This window comes from Budorcas taxicolor, chromosome 2 (assembly GCF_023091745.1).
Source record: "Budorcas taxicolor isolate Tak-1 chromosome 2, Takin1.1, whole genome shotgun sequence".
In the NCBI taxonomy this organism is placed as follows: Eukaryota; Metazoa; Chordata; class Mammalia; order Artiodactyla; family Bovidae; genus Budorcas; species Budorcas taxicolor.
The window spans coordinates 112,004,670-112,021,644 of NC_068911.1; the positions used below are offsets into that span (position 1 = coordinate 112,004,670).

The 16,975-nt window shown below is 36.6% G+C and overlaps 1 protein-coding gene across 1 annotated transcript in view; it reads left to right on the forward strand.

Moving 5' to 3' along the window:
* Nucleotides 1–16,975, forward strand: part of DPP10 (dipeptidyl peptidase like 10) — a 760,992-nt gene that overhangs the window by 696,753 nt on the left and 47,264 nt on the right. Inside the window, exons 14-17 of the mRNA XM_052656314.1 lie at nucleotides 8,691–8,782; nucleotides 9,185–9,232; nucleotides 12,757–12,878; nucleotides 14,204–14,251. Coding sequence (XP_052512274.1) covers nucleotides 8,691–8,782; nucleotides 9,185–9,232; nucleotides 12,757–12,878; nucleotides 14,204–14,251 — 310 coding nt within the window. The remainder of the gene's footprint in view (nucleotides 1–8,690; nucleotides 8,783–9,184; nucleotides 9,233–12,756; nucleotides 12,879–14,203; nucleotides 14,252–16,975) is intronic.

Consider the following 16,975-nt stretch of genomic DNA (forward strand, 5'->3'; position numbering starts at 1 on the left):
ATTAGTCATGAAATTAACACTTGGTGAGGAAGTGAAGAAAATGTGGAGCAACAGAAACTGATACTGCTAGTAAATTATAAATTGGCACAGCTTTTGAAAATCATCTGTCACTATTGGCGGGCTCCCCAAGTAACTCAATGGTAAAGACTCCGTCTGCCAAGAAGGAGATCCAGGTTTGTTCCCTGGGTGGGGAAGATCTCCTGGAGAAGAAAATGGCAACTCACTCCAGTATTCCTGCCTGAGAAATCCCACAAACAGAAGAGCCTGGTGGACTCAGTCCATAGGGTCTCAAAAGAGTCTGACACAACTTAGCAACTAAACAACATTGAGTTAGGTAGAAGATACATATCTTTTGAGAAAACAATCCTACATATCAGTATTGTGGGGTTTTTTAAATTTTTTAATTGAAGGATAATTGCTCTACAGAATTTTGTGGTTTTCTGTCATGCTTCAAGAATCAGCCATAGGTATACCCATGTCGCTTCCCTCTCAGACCTCCCTCCCTTTTCCTTTCCCACCCACCCTTCAGAGGGGCTCTTTTGCAGAGCCCCTGTTTGAGTTCCCTGAGTCGTACAGCAAATTCCCATTGGCTCTCTGTTTTACACATGGCATTGTAAATTTCTATGTTACTCTCTCTGTACATCCCCCCTTCTCCCTCCTCTCCTCCCACCTTGTCTGTTGGTCTGTTCTCTATGTCTGTTTCTCCATTGCTGCCCCGAAAATAAATTCATCAGTGCCATTTCTTCAGATTCCATATATATGTGTCAGTGTACAGTATTTATATTTCTCTTTCTGACTTACTTCACTTTGTATAATGGACTCTAGTTTTGTCCACCTCATTAGAATGTATTCAAATGTGTTCTTTTTTTTGGCTGAGTGATATTCCATTGTATATCTGTACCATAGCTTCTTTATCCATTCATCTATTGATGGACATCTAGGTAGTTTCCATGTTCTAGCTATTTTAAATAGAGCTTCAGTGAACACTGGGGTACATGTGTCTTTTTCAGTTTTGATTTCCTCAGGGTATATGCCTAGAAATGGAATTGCTGGGTCTTATGATGGTTTTATTCCTAGCTTTTTAAGGAGTCTCCATACCATCTTCTATAGAGGCTGTATCAGTTTACATTCCCACCAGCAATGCAAGAGTGTTCCCTTTTTTCCACACCCTCTCCAGCATTTATTGTTTGTAGATTTTTGATGATGGCCATTCTGATTGGTGTGAGGTGGTATCTTATTGTAGTTTTGATTTGCATTTATCTGATAATGAGATGTTGAGCATCTTTTCATGTGCTTGTTAGCCATCTGTATGTCTTCTTTGGAGACATGTCTCTTCAGGTCCCTTTTCCACTTTTTGATTGTGTTGTTTGCTTTTTTGGTATTGAGTCATATAAGCTGCTTGTATATTTTGGAAATTAATTCTTTATCAGTTGTTTTCCTTGTTATTATCTTCTCCATTCTGAGCGTTGTCTTTCACCTTGTTTGTAGTTTCCTTTGTTTTGAAAAAGCTTTTAAGTTTAATTAGGTCCCACTTGTTTATTTTTGTTTTTATTTCCATTACTCTAGGAGGTGGGTCATAGATCTTGCTTTGATCTATGTCATCAAATGTTCTGCCTATGTTCTCTTTTAAGAGTTTAATAGTTTGTGGTCTTGCATTTAGGTCTTAATCCATTCTGTGTTTATCTTTGTGTGTGGCATAAGGTAAGTGATCTAATTTCATTCTTTTTAGCTGTCCAATTTTCCCAGCACTGTACCACTTATTGAAGAGGCTGTCTTTGCCCCATTATATATTCTTGCCTCCTTTGTCAAAAAATAAGGTACCAGGTACCCATGGGTGTGTGGGTTCATCTCTGGGTTCTCTACCTTGTTCCATTCATCTATATTTCTGTTTTTGTGCCAGTACCATACTGTCTTGATGAGTGTAGCTCTGGTGTATAGTCTGAAGTCAGGAAGGTTGATTCCTCCAGCTCCATTCTTCTTTCTCAAGACTGTTTTTTTTTTTTTTTTGCTATTTGGGGTCTTTTGTGTTTCCATATGAATTGTGAAATTTTTCATTCCAGTTTGGTGAAAAAAGCCATTGGTAATTTGATAGGGATCATTGAATCTGTAGACTGCATTTTATAGTATAGTCATTTTCACAATATTGATTCTTTCCACCCAGAAACATGGAATATCTATCCATCTGTTTATATAATCTTTGATTTCTTTCATCAGTGTCTTATAGTTTTCTGTAAACAGATCTTTTTTTTTTCCTTAGGTAGTTTTATTCCTAGATATTTTAATCTTTTTGTTGAAATGGGGATGGTATTGATTCCTTATTTTCTCTTTCTGATTTTTCATTGTTAGTATATAGGAGTGGAAGTGATTTCTGAGTATTGACATTGTATCCTGTGACTTTGCTGAATTCGCTGATTAGCTCTAGTAATTTTGTGATGGTATCTTTTGGGTTTTCTATGTATAGTATCACGTTATCTGCAAACAGTGAGAGTTTTACTTCTTTTCTGATCTGGATTCCTTTTATTTCTTTTTTTCTCTAATTGTTATAGTTAGGACTTCCAAAACTATGTTGAAGAATAGTGGTGAGAGTGGACACCCTTGTCTGTTCCTGATCTTAGAGGGAAAGATTTTAATGTTTCACCATTGAGAATAATGTTTGCTGTGGGCTTTTCATATATGGCCTTTACTATGTTGAAGTAGGTTTCTTCTATACCCATTTTTGAAGTGTTTTTTTTAATCATAAATGGATGCTAGATTTTATCAAAGGCTTTTTCTGCATCTATTGAGATGATCATGTGGTTTTTATTTTTCAATCTGTTGATATGGTGCATCAACACCATTCTATGGTTTGCTAGAATTTTGTTGAGAATTTCTGCATCTATGTTCATCAGCGATATTGGCCTATAATTTTCTTTTTTGTGTGTTGTCTTTTCTTGGCTTTGGTACTAGGGTGATTGTAGCCTTGTAGAATGAATTTGGAAGTTTTCCTTCCTCTGCAATATTTTCAAAGAGTTTCAGAAAAATAGGCATTAGCTCTTCTCTGATGTTTGATAGAATTCCCCTGTGAAGCCATCTGGCCCTGGGCTTGTTTTGGGGGAGATTTTTGATCACCATTTCAATTTCAGTGTTTGTAATTGGGTTGTTCATAATTTCTATTTCTTCCTGATTCAGTCTTGGGAGGCTGATCTTTTCTAAGTATCTCTCCATTTCCTCTAGGTTGTCCATTTTATTAGCATATAGTTGCTCATAATATTATGATCCTTTGTATTTCTGTTGTCTGTTGTAACCTCTCCTTATTAATTTCTAATTTTATTGGTTTGATTTTTCTCCCTTTTTTTCTTGATGAGTCTAGCTAGTGGTTTGTCAATTTTGTTAATCTTCTCAAAGAACCAGCTTTTATTAATCTTTGCTATTGTTTCCTTCATTTCTTTTTCATTTGTTTCTGCTCTGATTTTTATGACTTCCTTCCTTCTGCTGACTTTGGGTGATTTCTGTTCTTCTTTTTCCAGCTGCTTTAGATGTAGAGTTAGGCTGTCTATTTGATGCTTTTCTTTCTTCTTGACTTATGGTTGTATTGCTATAAACCTCCCTCTTAGAACTGCTTTTGCTAAGTCCCATAGGTTTGGGGTCATCATGTTTTCATTGTCATCTGTTTTTAGGAATCTTTTGATTTCTTTTTTTATTTCTTCAGTAACCTCTTTGTTATTTAGTACTGTATTGTTTAATCTCCATGAGTTTGTGATTGTTGCTGTTTTTTCCTGTAGTTGATATCAGTCTCATAGCATTATAGTCAGAAGATTCTTGATACAATTTCAAATTTCTTAAATTTACTGAGGCTTGATTTGTGGTCCAAGATGTGGTCTATCCTCAAGAATGTTCCATGTGCACTTGAGAAGAAAGTGTATTCTTCTGTATTTGGATGGAAAGTTCCGAAGATATCAATTAGGGCCATTTGGTCTAATGTTTCATGTAAGATTGGTGTTTCCTTATTGATTCTCAGTTTTGATGATATGTCCATTGATGGCAGTTGGGTGTTAAAGTCCCCCACTATTATTGTGTTGCTGTTGATTTCTCCTCCTATGTCTATTAGTTTGCCTCCTATATTGAGGTTCTTCTATGTTGGGTGCACGGATATTTATAATTGCTATGTCTTCTTCTTGGATTGATCCCTAGATCATTATGTAGTGTCCTTCTTCTTCTCTTATGATATTCTTTATTTTAAAGTCTATTTTGTCTGAAATGAGGATTGCCACTCCAGTTTTCTTTTGGTTTCCATTCACATGGAATATCTTACTCCAGACTTGTACTTTCAGTCTGTATGTGTCTCTAGGTCTGAAGTGGGTCTCCTGTAGGCAGCATATATATGGGTCTTGTTTTTATATCCATTCAGTCAGTCTGTATCTTTTGGTTGGTGCATTTAATCCATTTACATTTAAGGTAATTATTGATACATATGTTTCTATTGGCATTTTCTTTATTATTTTGGGTTTGTTTTTGTAAATTTTTCCTTTCTCTTGTGTTTACTGGCTATGTAAGTCCCTTTAGTATACGTTGCAAGGCTGGTTTGTTGGTGCTGAATTATCTTAATTTCTCCTTGTCTGTAAAGCTTTTGATTTCTCCATCAATTTTGAATGAGATCTTTGGTGGGTAGAGTAATTGTGGTTGTAGGATTTTCTCTTTCAGTAGTTTAAGTATATCCTGCCATACCCTTCTGGCCTGTAGAGTTTCTGCTGAAAGATCTGCTGTTTATCATATGGGTTTTCTCTTGTACATTACTTGTTGCTTTTCCCTTGCTGCTTTTAATATTCTTTCTTTGTGCTTAACCTTTGCCTTGATGTGTTTCTCCTTGGGTTCATCCTGTAGGAGACTCTCTGTGCTTCTTGGACTTGATTGACTATTTCCCATGTTAGGGAAGTTTTCAACTGTAATTTCTTTTAATATTTTCTCAGTGTCTTTCTTTTTTTCTTCTTCCTCTTGGACCCCTATAACTCAAATATTGGTGTGTTTAATATTGTCCCAAAGGTCTCTGAGGCTTTCCTCAATTCTCTTCATTCCTTTCCCTTTATTCTGCTCTTCAGCAGTTATTTCCACCACTCTATCCTCCAGCTTACTTATCCATTCCTCTGCCTGTTATTCTGCTATTGGTTCCTTCTAGTGTATTTTTAATTTCAGTAATAGTGTTATTCATCTCTGTTTGCTTATTCTTTATTTCTTGTATGTCCTTGGTCATTGTATTAACTGTGTTAAATGCTTCTTGCATTTTCTCCATTCTATTTTCAAGTCTTGGGAGCATCTTTACTATCATTATTTTGAATTCTCTCTCAGGGAGCTTACTTATTTCCTCTTTATTTATTTAGTCTTTTGAGTTTCTACCTTGCTCTTTCATTTGTGTTGTATTTCTCTGTCTTTTCATCATCATCTTTTTTTTTTTTTTTGTAACTTTGTCCATTTGAAGTCTCCTTTTTCCAGGCTTTAGGGTTGTATTACTTCTTTCTTTTGATTTTTGCCCCTGGAGGGAAATGTTAATTGGGTGGTTTGTGTTGATTTCTTGTTGGGGTGACTTGTGCCTGTGTTCTAGTGGGAGGAGATAAAATAGGTAATTACAGAAATACTGGGACATATACATACACACTTCCACATATACAGTTATAACCAAAGCGTTCTAAAGATAAAAAGTACAGGAGATTGACTTGGTGAGCCAGGGAAACCAGAGGTGATATCAACCAATTGAAAGAAGAGTTAACTAATTCTCAGTCTGATAATCTGAGCACAAGCAGAAGGCCAATTGGGGAATATAGCATAGAGAGCTCAACAACTTAACTTGGTGAAAGCAGAGTGAGGGAAAAAAGGGAGAATAAAAAAAGAGAGGAAAAAAGAAATAGGAGAAGGGTGAGAAAAAAGAAAAAGAAGGGATGGAGAAGAGGACTAAAATATAAAAAGAGAGAGAAAGAAAAAATAGAAAAACAAAGATGAATAGACATGTGTGGAAAAGATATATATATATATAGATATAGATATATATTCAGGAATAGCTACAGCCAGTAAAGAACAGTAGGAAAAGCAGTTGAATATATCCAAAACAAAATCCAAAAACTCATCAAGAAAAAAGAAAAGAAAAAAAAAAGTGAGGGGAAAAAAGAAAAAAAAAACCTAAAATGAAATTTTTCTTGCCTTTTTTTTTTTTTTGACAAAAACACAAGGAGGAAAACTCCACAGCACTGCAGAAGGCTAATATGAAGGTGGAAATACATAGGGGGAATAAACCATGTGATTTATAAGAAAAAAAGGAAGCAAAATCTTGAAATTATTATTTTTTAACGAGGAAAACTCCACAGCATCGCAAAAAGCTAATGTGATAGTGGAAATATGTTGGGGAATAAGCAGTGTGATTTATAAGAAGAACAAATCTTAAAATGTGTGTGTGGTTTTTTTATAACAAGATAAAAAAGAGGAAAATACAGCACCACTAAATGCTAGTGTGAAGGTGGAGATATATTGGGGGAATAAATGGTGTGATTTATAAGAGAAAAAAGAGAAAAAGTAAAAAATGAAAAAGAAAAAAAAATTAAAAAGGGTTTTCAAGGTCGCAGTTCTTGGCTGTGGAGTCTGCCTCTGTGGATGGGGTTGGGTTAGAGTCCTGTGATGTTCTCCTGGTTGGTGCCTGTGTTCTGGTTCACGGAGCTGGATCTTGTCTTTCTCAAGGGCAGTGCCGTTTCCAGTAGTAGGTTTTGGAGTGTCTGTGGGTTAAGTATGCCTTTGGGCAGTCCTACCTTTCGCAGTGTTAGGCGCGTCTGTTTTCACAGCTGCTTCAAAGTGTCTCTCTCAGCATATATGCAGTGCAGCCAGCCCACTGCTTGCCCCTGGGATCATTGCTGGTGATTCAGTTCCCCTGTCCCACCCTGCGCTGCTGGCAGAAACTTCCTAGGTAGGTGCTTGTGTGGATCCTTCTGCGTCGCCGCGACTTTTGTGGGACTCCTTCAGCCCGCTAAACTCACCCTCTGTGTCTCAGGGCGAGGTCCACCCTCTGCGTCGCGAGGTTAATGTGCACTTGTTTCTTCTCACTGTCTGCACTCTTTGTCGTGGGGGTGTTTGTTCTTCTTCCAGCTGTGCCGGGAGGGTTGTGTGCCCTGCCCAAGTTTGTATGCCTTCCCACTATGGGCACCCTAATCCCACCCTTTGCGCAAGCTGTGTTTGTCTGCCTGGTACCTGGGCCTGCCCTCTGTACTACTTGCTAGCTAGGTTTATCTGCCCCATCACACTGGCTACCTGGGACTGTCCTCTGTGCTGCAAGGGTTGTGTGCACTGACTGGGTTTGTATGCCGCACCACTCTCGGTTCCGAAGATGTTAACGAGCTGAGAAGTACAGCTTTCTCTGTTTACTGACCTCCAAGTCCCTGATTTGGAGACGGCAATGGCACCCCACTCCAGTACTCTTGCCTGGAAAATCCCATCGAGGCAGGAGCCTGGTAGGCTGTAGTCCATGGGGTGGCGAAGAGTCAGACACGACTGAGCGACTTCACTTTCACTTTTCACTTTCATGCATTGGAGAAGGAAATGGCAACCCACTCCAGTGTTCTTGCCTGGAGAATCCCAGGGACGGCAGAGCCTGGTGGGCTGCTGTCTATGGGGTCACACAGAGTCTGACACGACTGAAGTGACTTAGCAGCAGCGGCAGCAGCAGAAGTCCCTGATTTTCCAAGACTTCCTAGCTCCTCTTTGAGCCTATCTGTGAGGGAGTTTCCCTGTGCATGCTCCCACCCTCCTCTGGGGCAAAAGTTCCTGCCCAGAAGTTCTTCCTCTTTTCCCTTTTTGCCTCCCTTCTCTCTACTACCTCATTTCAGGGAACTTAGCCTGTCCCCTTGGAGGCCTGGGGTCTTCTGCTGTCACCTAGAGGTTACTTTGTAGGAGTTGCTCCATATCTTGATGAGTTTTTTATGTATTTGGGGGGAGGCTGGTGATCTCATCTTACTCCTCTGCCATTTTCTCTGTGGTCCCTCCAGGAGTTTTCTCACTTACCAGCATTTGTCTCAAAGAAAACCCTGCCACATGCACAAGGAGACATTAATAAAGTAGTTCACAGACAACTTGTTTTAAAGAGCAAAAATTTAGAAAAACTCAAATATCAAAAAATAAATTTTTCTGTATTCATGCATACAATAAAATACCATATAGCAGTGAAAATAAACTATGTCTACAAGTATCAACATGAATTAATCTCAGAAATAAAGTATTAAGTGAAAATAGCAAATCTATCAATATTATTCTCAATACACATGCTGCAAAGGTTAAAAGCATATAACACTTAAAATCTATTTGAAATGAAGTTTGTTCTAAAAGTTTTATTCAAAGCTAATCAAACTGTTTAGCTGTTGATCATTTAGATTAACGCTATCAAAGTCCTATGTCTATATTTAATGCCAAGATGACTTCCTATGTCAAGGTGATGCTACCCATGTAGTCCTATGTGGAGATGTTTTCTGAATGATTTTCCTACAGCATAGGAATAAAAGTACTGTCTTGCCTGTAACTATGGTTATGTGAATGTGTATTCATTCTTGAGATTAAAAACAAGAAACTCAATGTTAGCTGAGAACTAAAGAATTAAAAGTGACAGGGGCAGTTAGCACTTTGGTGTTGACCAGAGAGATGCTATTTAAATAAAAGGGAAATCAATGTTTTCTATTTATTTGCAGAGTAAAAGTGAGCAAATTACCGTGCGGCATCTGACATCAGGAAACTGGGAAGTGATAAAGATCCTGGCATATGATGAAACTACACAAAAAATGTGAGCATTTTTGATTCTCTAGTCAAGTTGGAAGTCAGTGTTGTTAAATGCAATCCTATCTGCCAGATTTATTTTTGCTTACCATGGCCCTAATCCAAGTAGCCTGGCCATGTAAAAAACAATCTTTAAGACTCTCCCTCAGCTTCACCCAAAAAGATGCTTACACAGACACATGCACGCACACACACACAGAGTCACACTCAGAGAGACTGTGAGAGAGCATAGAAAAAAAAGTATGACAACATTTTAAGAAAAGATGTTTCCCAAATGGATCAAAGCCCTGCTGTTGAATAATAGAAAAGCTCTTGCCTATTCTTTGGCAGTTGGAAAATTCAAGTGAAAACTCAGTGTTGCAAAAATTGATTGGTGCCTGATGTTTGTGTTGTTTTTTTTCATGGGCAGTTACTTTCTGAGCACCGAGTCATCTCCCAGAGGGAGGCAGCTGTACAGGTAAGCAGTGTGAGAGGACCTTCCTGCACAAGTTGATTACTCAGGGGCCATCCACACAGCATAATCATAGGATGGAAAGATCTGAAGTTGCATTTTTGGTATGACTAGGAGAGAGCCAACTCAGTATGATAAAACTTCATCTCTCGACCATTGTGAGCCTAAAGGTTTGCAACTGGAGTGGACACCATCTTATTCCTCCTTTATTTTTCTCTCACTTGTTTTTAATCCTTTCAAAATATCTTTTTTTTTTTTTTTTGAGACTTGCCTCTCTGAATGACACATATCACTAGCATTTCCTTATTTCCCAAATAGCTTTTTGTTCTGCTATGCCTCATGTAAAGTTTTCAGTATATGAGGCCCTCCCTGATCAAACCAGTCAATCCTAAAGGAAATCAATCCTAAATATTCATTGATTCTGAAGCTGGAGCTCCAATACTTTGGCCACCTGATGTGAAAAACTGACTCATCAGAAACGGACCCTGATGCTGGGAAAGATTGAAGTCAGGAGGAGAAGGGGATGACAGAGGATCAGATGGTTGGATGGCATCACCAACTCAATGGACATGAGTTTGAACAAGCTTTGGGAGTGATGGTGGACAAGGAAGATTGGCATGCTGCAGTCCATGGGATCAAAAAGAGTTGGACAGGACTGAGCAGCTGAACTGAACTGAATTGGTGTCTCAGATGGTAAAGAATCCACCTGCAATGCAGGATACCCGGGTTCAATCCCTGGGTTAGGAAGATCCCCTAGAAAAGGGAATGGCTACACATTCTGTCTTCTTGCCTGGAGCATCCCATGGACAGAGGAGCCTGGTGGGCCACAGTCCACGGGGTTGCAAAGAGTCAGAACTGACTGAAGGACTAAGCACACATGCAATACTGTGCACATGTGATTTATTACACACATAATTTATTCCAAATTAAAGCATTGTGGACACTTAGTAGAGTAGATCAAGTGGCAGTTTTTCTCTCCCCACTCTCAGAATGTGTAAAATCCATAGACTGTTATTTAAGCCAGGCATGGCCCTTGCTTACTAAAATAGAGCTGTGGATGGGGACTATTTTTATCTCTCCAATTTTCCCAGATGGAAAGCTGTATTCATAAAAGGGTTTAAGGTCATACCTATTTAGTATTAAAAATGCCTCCTCACTCAGAAAGCTTTCACCAGGGCTTCCCAAGAATGACTTTCATTTTTGTCTGGCAAGCAACTTATTAATTCTAGACATCATATATCCTTTCTAATTTCTGTTTCACAGATCCATTTTTAAAGTGTCAAAACTGCCATGGCATATTCTCAGTGGAAATTCATCATGTTTGAAGCAGTGTCACCAGTGATTCTTACCAAGTAGCCTAGATTTTCCTTTGAGAACAAAAATGGATGTTTCAAGTACCCTTACTCACTCTAATTCATCCACACACTCTTATTTATGCATAAATCACTGTCATCTGAAGTGAGCCTCTCCTCGTTTTAATCACATATCACAGTATGTCATTTTTACATTCTTTGTTTTTTTCTCTTAGACTCTGGAACACATGTTCTCAATTCTAACGACTTCCAAAGGAAGAACAGCTATTTATTTAAAGAGACTGATTCTAATTTTAGCTTAGACGTCTTGATTAAAGTATTGGTCACTTTCTAGTTTTGGTTACCTAAAACTTATCTTTCTTAAAGCTTATATTGTGGTTAATATTGGCAGTCAAGAACAATCCTTTAGAGATCTAGAAATACTTGACTGATATTTTATTTCTCTCATTTTGTAAAACTCTTAAAGAAAAATGAGTGTCAGAAAATTACATTTGGCTAAGTTCAGCTAATGGAGCTACTTCATTCTCTCCTTTTATTAGCCTAAAAATGTGATTTGAGTAACAATGAGTTCTTAGATTTGTGTGCTTGTCCTATGGGCTTCTCAGACAGTAAAGAGTCTACCTTCAATGCAGGAGATTTGGGATGGATTCCTGGGTCAAGAAGATCCCCTTTGAAGGAAATGGCAACCTCCTCTAGTATTCCTACCTGGAGAATTCCATGGACAGAGAAGCCTAGCAGGCTACAATCCATGGGGTCACAAAGAGTCAAACGTGACTGAACGAGTAACACAATTGTGGGTTTCCGAGGTGGCACTAGTGGTACAGAACCTGCCTGCCAACGTAGGACATGTAAGAGACGGATTTGATCCCTGCGTTGGGAAGATCCCCCGGAGGAGGGCATGGCAACCTACTGCAGTATTCTTGCCTGGAGAATCCCCATGGAAAGAGAGCCTGGAGGGCAATAGTCTACAGGGTCACAAAAAGCTGTACACAACTGAAGCAAATGAGAACACACACGTGTCTCTAGTGACTGAGGCAAAGCAATACAACAGTCAATATATCTATGACCTGCACTACTGTAGAAGACTGGGTTATAACAAAAATGTACAACCAACACATTTTTCTTTAAATGGCTCATCAAGTGCCAATTGACTTGACTATAAGATACTGTTAGTGTTTAACCCAAAAAATGTAATCATTGCCTTGTCCAGGTCCATAAAAATATTAATTGGTTGATTTAATCTATGGGATTAACAGAATCAGAATTGCTACCATATTCAGTGTCATAATTTTGTCTCAAAGTATGCTTTTCTTTATTTTTAGTAATTTCATAATCTAAATAATGAGAAAATACCAATATAAATTTTTAGGGAACTTGGATCTGAAAAATTATATGACAGAGTAGAGAGAGAAAAGTTAAATTCTGTGTGTGACTGCCACACATTCATAGTATCTCTGTGGCAATAGTTCTGCATTATTGTAACTGAAATTAACCATATACTTGAAAACTGGCTAAAATGGTGAATGTTGTTTTACCACAGTTTAAAAGAAAAAAAAAAGGCTATGATTTATCATAAGGCTAAAACTAGCTAATGTGTTTAAGTGCCTATTATATTGATCACTTTGGGTGTAAAGGAAAATTTGAGTTTATAATGAACCCAAAATGTTTCAAGTGTGAAGTTGTGACTTTGTGAAGTATAGTATACTATGTGTTTTATTCCAAAATAAAACTGAGAATATTTTGTGCAGCCAAGTTTTTAAAAATGTATCATTAGCAGTGTTTCTGTCTAGCAGCACAGATAATTTATGATTATTCATAATTTATTAGTTCTTTCAACTAATATTATTGCTAGTGACTATGCTTGTCTGTGTGGGTAATTTCCTTTTAGACTTTACAAAGAAATATCTATAAAAATATAACTAAGAATAAGTTATATTGAATCCTGGGAAAGTCAGTTTCTTTAAAGCATGTATAACTATATACATGTTACATATGTATAGGTGTTCATAATTTTAATTTTTTTACTGAGAAGAAAAATGTGTATATCTTAACATTAGTAATGGAAATTGACTTTGCATTTTTATGATAAGTAATAATTTATGAGGAACTTCAACGAAAGTAATACTGTAACTTCTTTATGTTAATATTAAAATAATGATACCACACATCTAAGTACCTGGAATAGTAGTATTTCTCACTTTCTGTTTCTTTCCCCAGTGCTTCTACTGAAGGCTTATTGAATCGTCAATGCATTTCATGTAATTTTATGAAAGAACAATGCACATATTTTGATGCCAGTTTTAGTCCCATGAATCAACATTTCTTATTACTCTGTAAAGGTAATAGTTGATTTCTGTTAAAATTTATTTTATCAATTTTGTTTGATCAGTATCTATTACTATAAGTAGTAATGATTACCCTTAATATATGATTTTATATTCCTTGTTTACACAAGTTTTTGTTAAAAAGTAATAAATAAGGGTTTTTTTGTGATATAAATTTTATCTATTACTTTATTTAAAAGACAGAAATTAGAAGTAAGTCAATATATAAACAGGTACATGATCAATAAGTGCTATTTTATATGAATCTTTTTAAAAAGTGATAAACATTTACATTAGCAAAGTCATCCTAGAAAAATAAACTAACTTACCTAGACTTTAGGAAAAGCAATACTTTCCTTGTTGAAATAATGGCTTTGTTGTTAAGAAATTTAGGACCTACAAAAATTTAATTCTTTGGGTCTAGTCTCCTTAAATTTTGAGAAAGTGTGTTCACTCCAGTAATTTCTTCTATATCATAATAGTATGCTAAGTCTTACCTAGTGGTAAGTATGTTTAGGTTATACTAGTAGGAATCATTGTACCTTTAACAGGATACTCTGATGAAATCAGAGATATCCTCTTATAACGCAATGGATTGAATGTTACAGCTTTAGCTGGTATCTTGTGCAGTCCTGTTTTAAGATACCATGAGGAATAGACCAATAGTTGCTCTTTTTCTTTATTTTTTTCTCTTGAGACCTTAAATAATCAAAACAGAAATGTACTTGTTTGATGACACCAGAGAAAAACCATTGGCCTCCAAATAGAGTTCATTAGAGAAGTGAAGTTTCAAGATAACATCTTATAGTTACACCTGAATTGTCCAGTGTATTTGAAATAACTATTCCACATATTTTTAAATTAATATAAGATTAGCTCCAAAATTTCATTTGTCTTGTGGATGAAATATTTCTAATATGCATGCATTCTTTCTTTCTTGGCTGAGTGGTAAATAGAATTTAATCTTGGATGAGAGGGTAAAGGGTCACAGGTTTGGGAATCAACTGACAGATCAGTGACTATTCTATTAAAGACTAGAGAAAAAGACAGTAGGGTGCATTAGATTGGCTAAAACCATAGAAATATTGAAGTATATGGCATTTTAGAGAAGGGAGGATCTTAGTAATAATCTTGTAAATAATTTCTCTCCCCATATGTTTTTACTTTTCTGAATAAAATATGCATAGAAAGGAATGAAATCTAATAATCTGATTTCTATTTCATTATGTTTTAACTATGAAATGCTTACATGTGGAAAAAAAGAATTCTGTCATCTAACCTTCCAATAGTTATTATTTAGATGTTTTTAAAATGTTTCTACATATATTTATAAAATCCAGGTCCAGGGGTTCCAGTGGTCAGCCTACATAGCACAGACAATCCAGCAAGTAAGTACATGAACACAACAATGCAGAACAGTCATGATTGGCATCAGTCTTTGATGTGATCTTATTCATCTGAGTTTTGTACTCTATAGAACCTTCTTCAAAGGAGCCCTCAGACTGGGGAAATAGGCATAGGTACCATCAATATGACCTCGTGTGTATAAGAGAAATAGTAAAGCAAATGGGTCGGGCTGCCTTATAATTGGAGTTGGACCTTATCAATGTATGCCCAAAATAGGATATCTCCTGTAGCTAAATTGACTGAGGAGTAATTGATGAAGTTCATTTAGGTACATTTCAGTCTATTGGCCCATTAGGGCTCTGGTTTATTCTGTCTTGAACCTCATGTAGATTATTTCTCCAGATCAACACACTTATTTTAGAAAAAATGTGAAAAATATATTGTTTCATATATTTTATATCTTACTTATTTTAGTTATCTATGACTAGTTTTACATATTCATTTATGCTTTTATATATTTATTAAGTTGTCATTATCTATTGAGTGAAGACTCTATTAGGATATATGGCAGAAACTGGGTGTTCATTGCTAGTAAGATGTGGTCAATGTGTTTAAGAATTTTAACAGTAAAGAGTATAAGCACAAACGTGATTGAGCTGATCTTAAAAATGAATAGCCAAATTACTTCCTGACTCTCTTTTTCTTATTTTCATCTATCCTTTTCTTTCTTTCATTTAAAAATTTTATTTAATCAATACCCTCATGCTGTAATGATTTATCATAGACTATTATAATCTATTGTGAAAGTCTCTCAGTCGTGTCCAATTCTTTGCAACCCCATGGGCTATACAGTCCATGGAATTCTCCAGGCCAGAATACTGGAGTGGGTAGCCTTTCCCTTCTCCAGGGGATCTTCCCAACCCAGGGATCAAACCCAGGTCTCCCACATTGCAGGTGAATTCTTTACCAGCTATGCCACAAGGGAAGCCCAAGAATACTGGAATGGGTAGCCTACGCCTTCTCCACGGATCTTCCCTACCCAGGAATCAAACCTGGGTGTCCTGTGTTGCAGGTGGCTTCTTTACCACCTGAGCTATTGATTATAGGGAAGCCCATAATCTATTGTAATTGAGGCTTATATTTATTAACACATTTACACCCCTGATATTGTTAATTGTATCACCCACTTTTATAGATGAGGAAATTGAGTCCCAAAAAGGTTAAAAAACTTGGAGAGAGTCACTCTAATGTAAGATAGCACAGGTGGGAATCAAATAAGACATTCTGACTCCAGAATAAGGTTTATGATCATCACTGTAAAGTTTATTGTATTGTTTTTGTCTCTCTCATGACAACAGTTCAGCTTAGTTTAGTCATTAAGTCGTGTCTGACTCTGCAACCCCATGAATCGCAGCATGCCAGGCCTCCCTGTCCATCACCAGTTCCCAGAGTTCACTCAAACTCCCGTCCATCGAGTTAGTGATGCCATCCAGCCATCTCATCCTCTGTCATCCCCTTCTCCTCCTGCCCCCAATCCCTCCCAGCATCAGAGTCTTTTCCAGTGAGTCAACTCTTTGCATGAGGTGGCCAAGTATTGGAATTTCAGTGTTAGCATCAGTACTTAAGTAGGAGTTTTACTTAAATGCTTTGACTTAAAGGAGAGGTAGTATAAAAATGTAATGCTGAAGGACAAATACAATTTTTAGAGGACAGAGGAAGACCATTTACACTTTTCAAATACCACCAAATGGAGACGTTCAGCCTCATAGAAGAAGACAAAACTTCTAAATAGTGAATGGAGTTTTGTGTGATTTTGCAAGTCATTTAGCACATCTTCTGGTTTCTACTTATCAGTGTATATCCTAAAAAGATTATGGTAAGCATATTAAATCTGTTGAATATTAACACTGAGAGCAACAATAATGATAAGGGTAGTAGATTTGATAAAATGGAAAGAAGATTGAATTTCACAGATATAAAAATTAGCATATAGAGTGAGTCTGTTACATATCTTTTGTGGATATAATCTCATAGAATCTATTTCCTTTAAAAAAATTAGCAAATGAATTTTCTGTGAGGATGAGCTATATTTGCAACATAGGAATTACTTGATAAACAACTATTTGTGTTACATTACATATTCTGCCAAAATGATAACTTTTTAAAAATTTCCAACCTGAATTTAATTAATTGTGTTCTATTGTTAAAAATGGATGTTGTTGTCTAATAACTTTTGTTACAAATTGCGACACACTTTTGTCTAAGGCAAATCTTTCATATTTTCTCATTTATAAGTAAATTCTGTTATAAAGAAAATAAATGGACTGTAAACAGTGATCAGGTGCTTAATTTTATTTTTGAAAGACAACTATTTATTTATATAAAATTTAAATTTGATTGTAATTAAGTCTTTGGGTTAATGGATCTTCAGGTTAATCTTTATTAAACTAAGTGAAAAGTGTTAGTCACTCAGTTAAGTCTGACTCTTTGCAACCCCATGGACTGCAACTCACCAGGCTCCTCTGTTCATTCTCCAGGCAAGAATACTGAAGCAGGTAGCCATTCCCATCTCCAAGGGATCTTCCCAACCCAGGGATGGAACCTAGGTCTCCTGTATTGCAGGCAGATTCTTTACCATCTGAGTCACCAGGGAAGCCCTTGCTTGAATGAATTAGTCATAACTCATTTGGGGACCAAGTGAAATAGAATAAAGCATGAAAAGTATATTGAAAAAATGAAAATATAAAACAAATGTGAAAAACCTT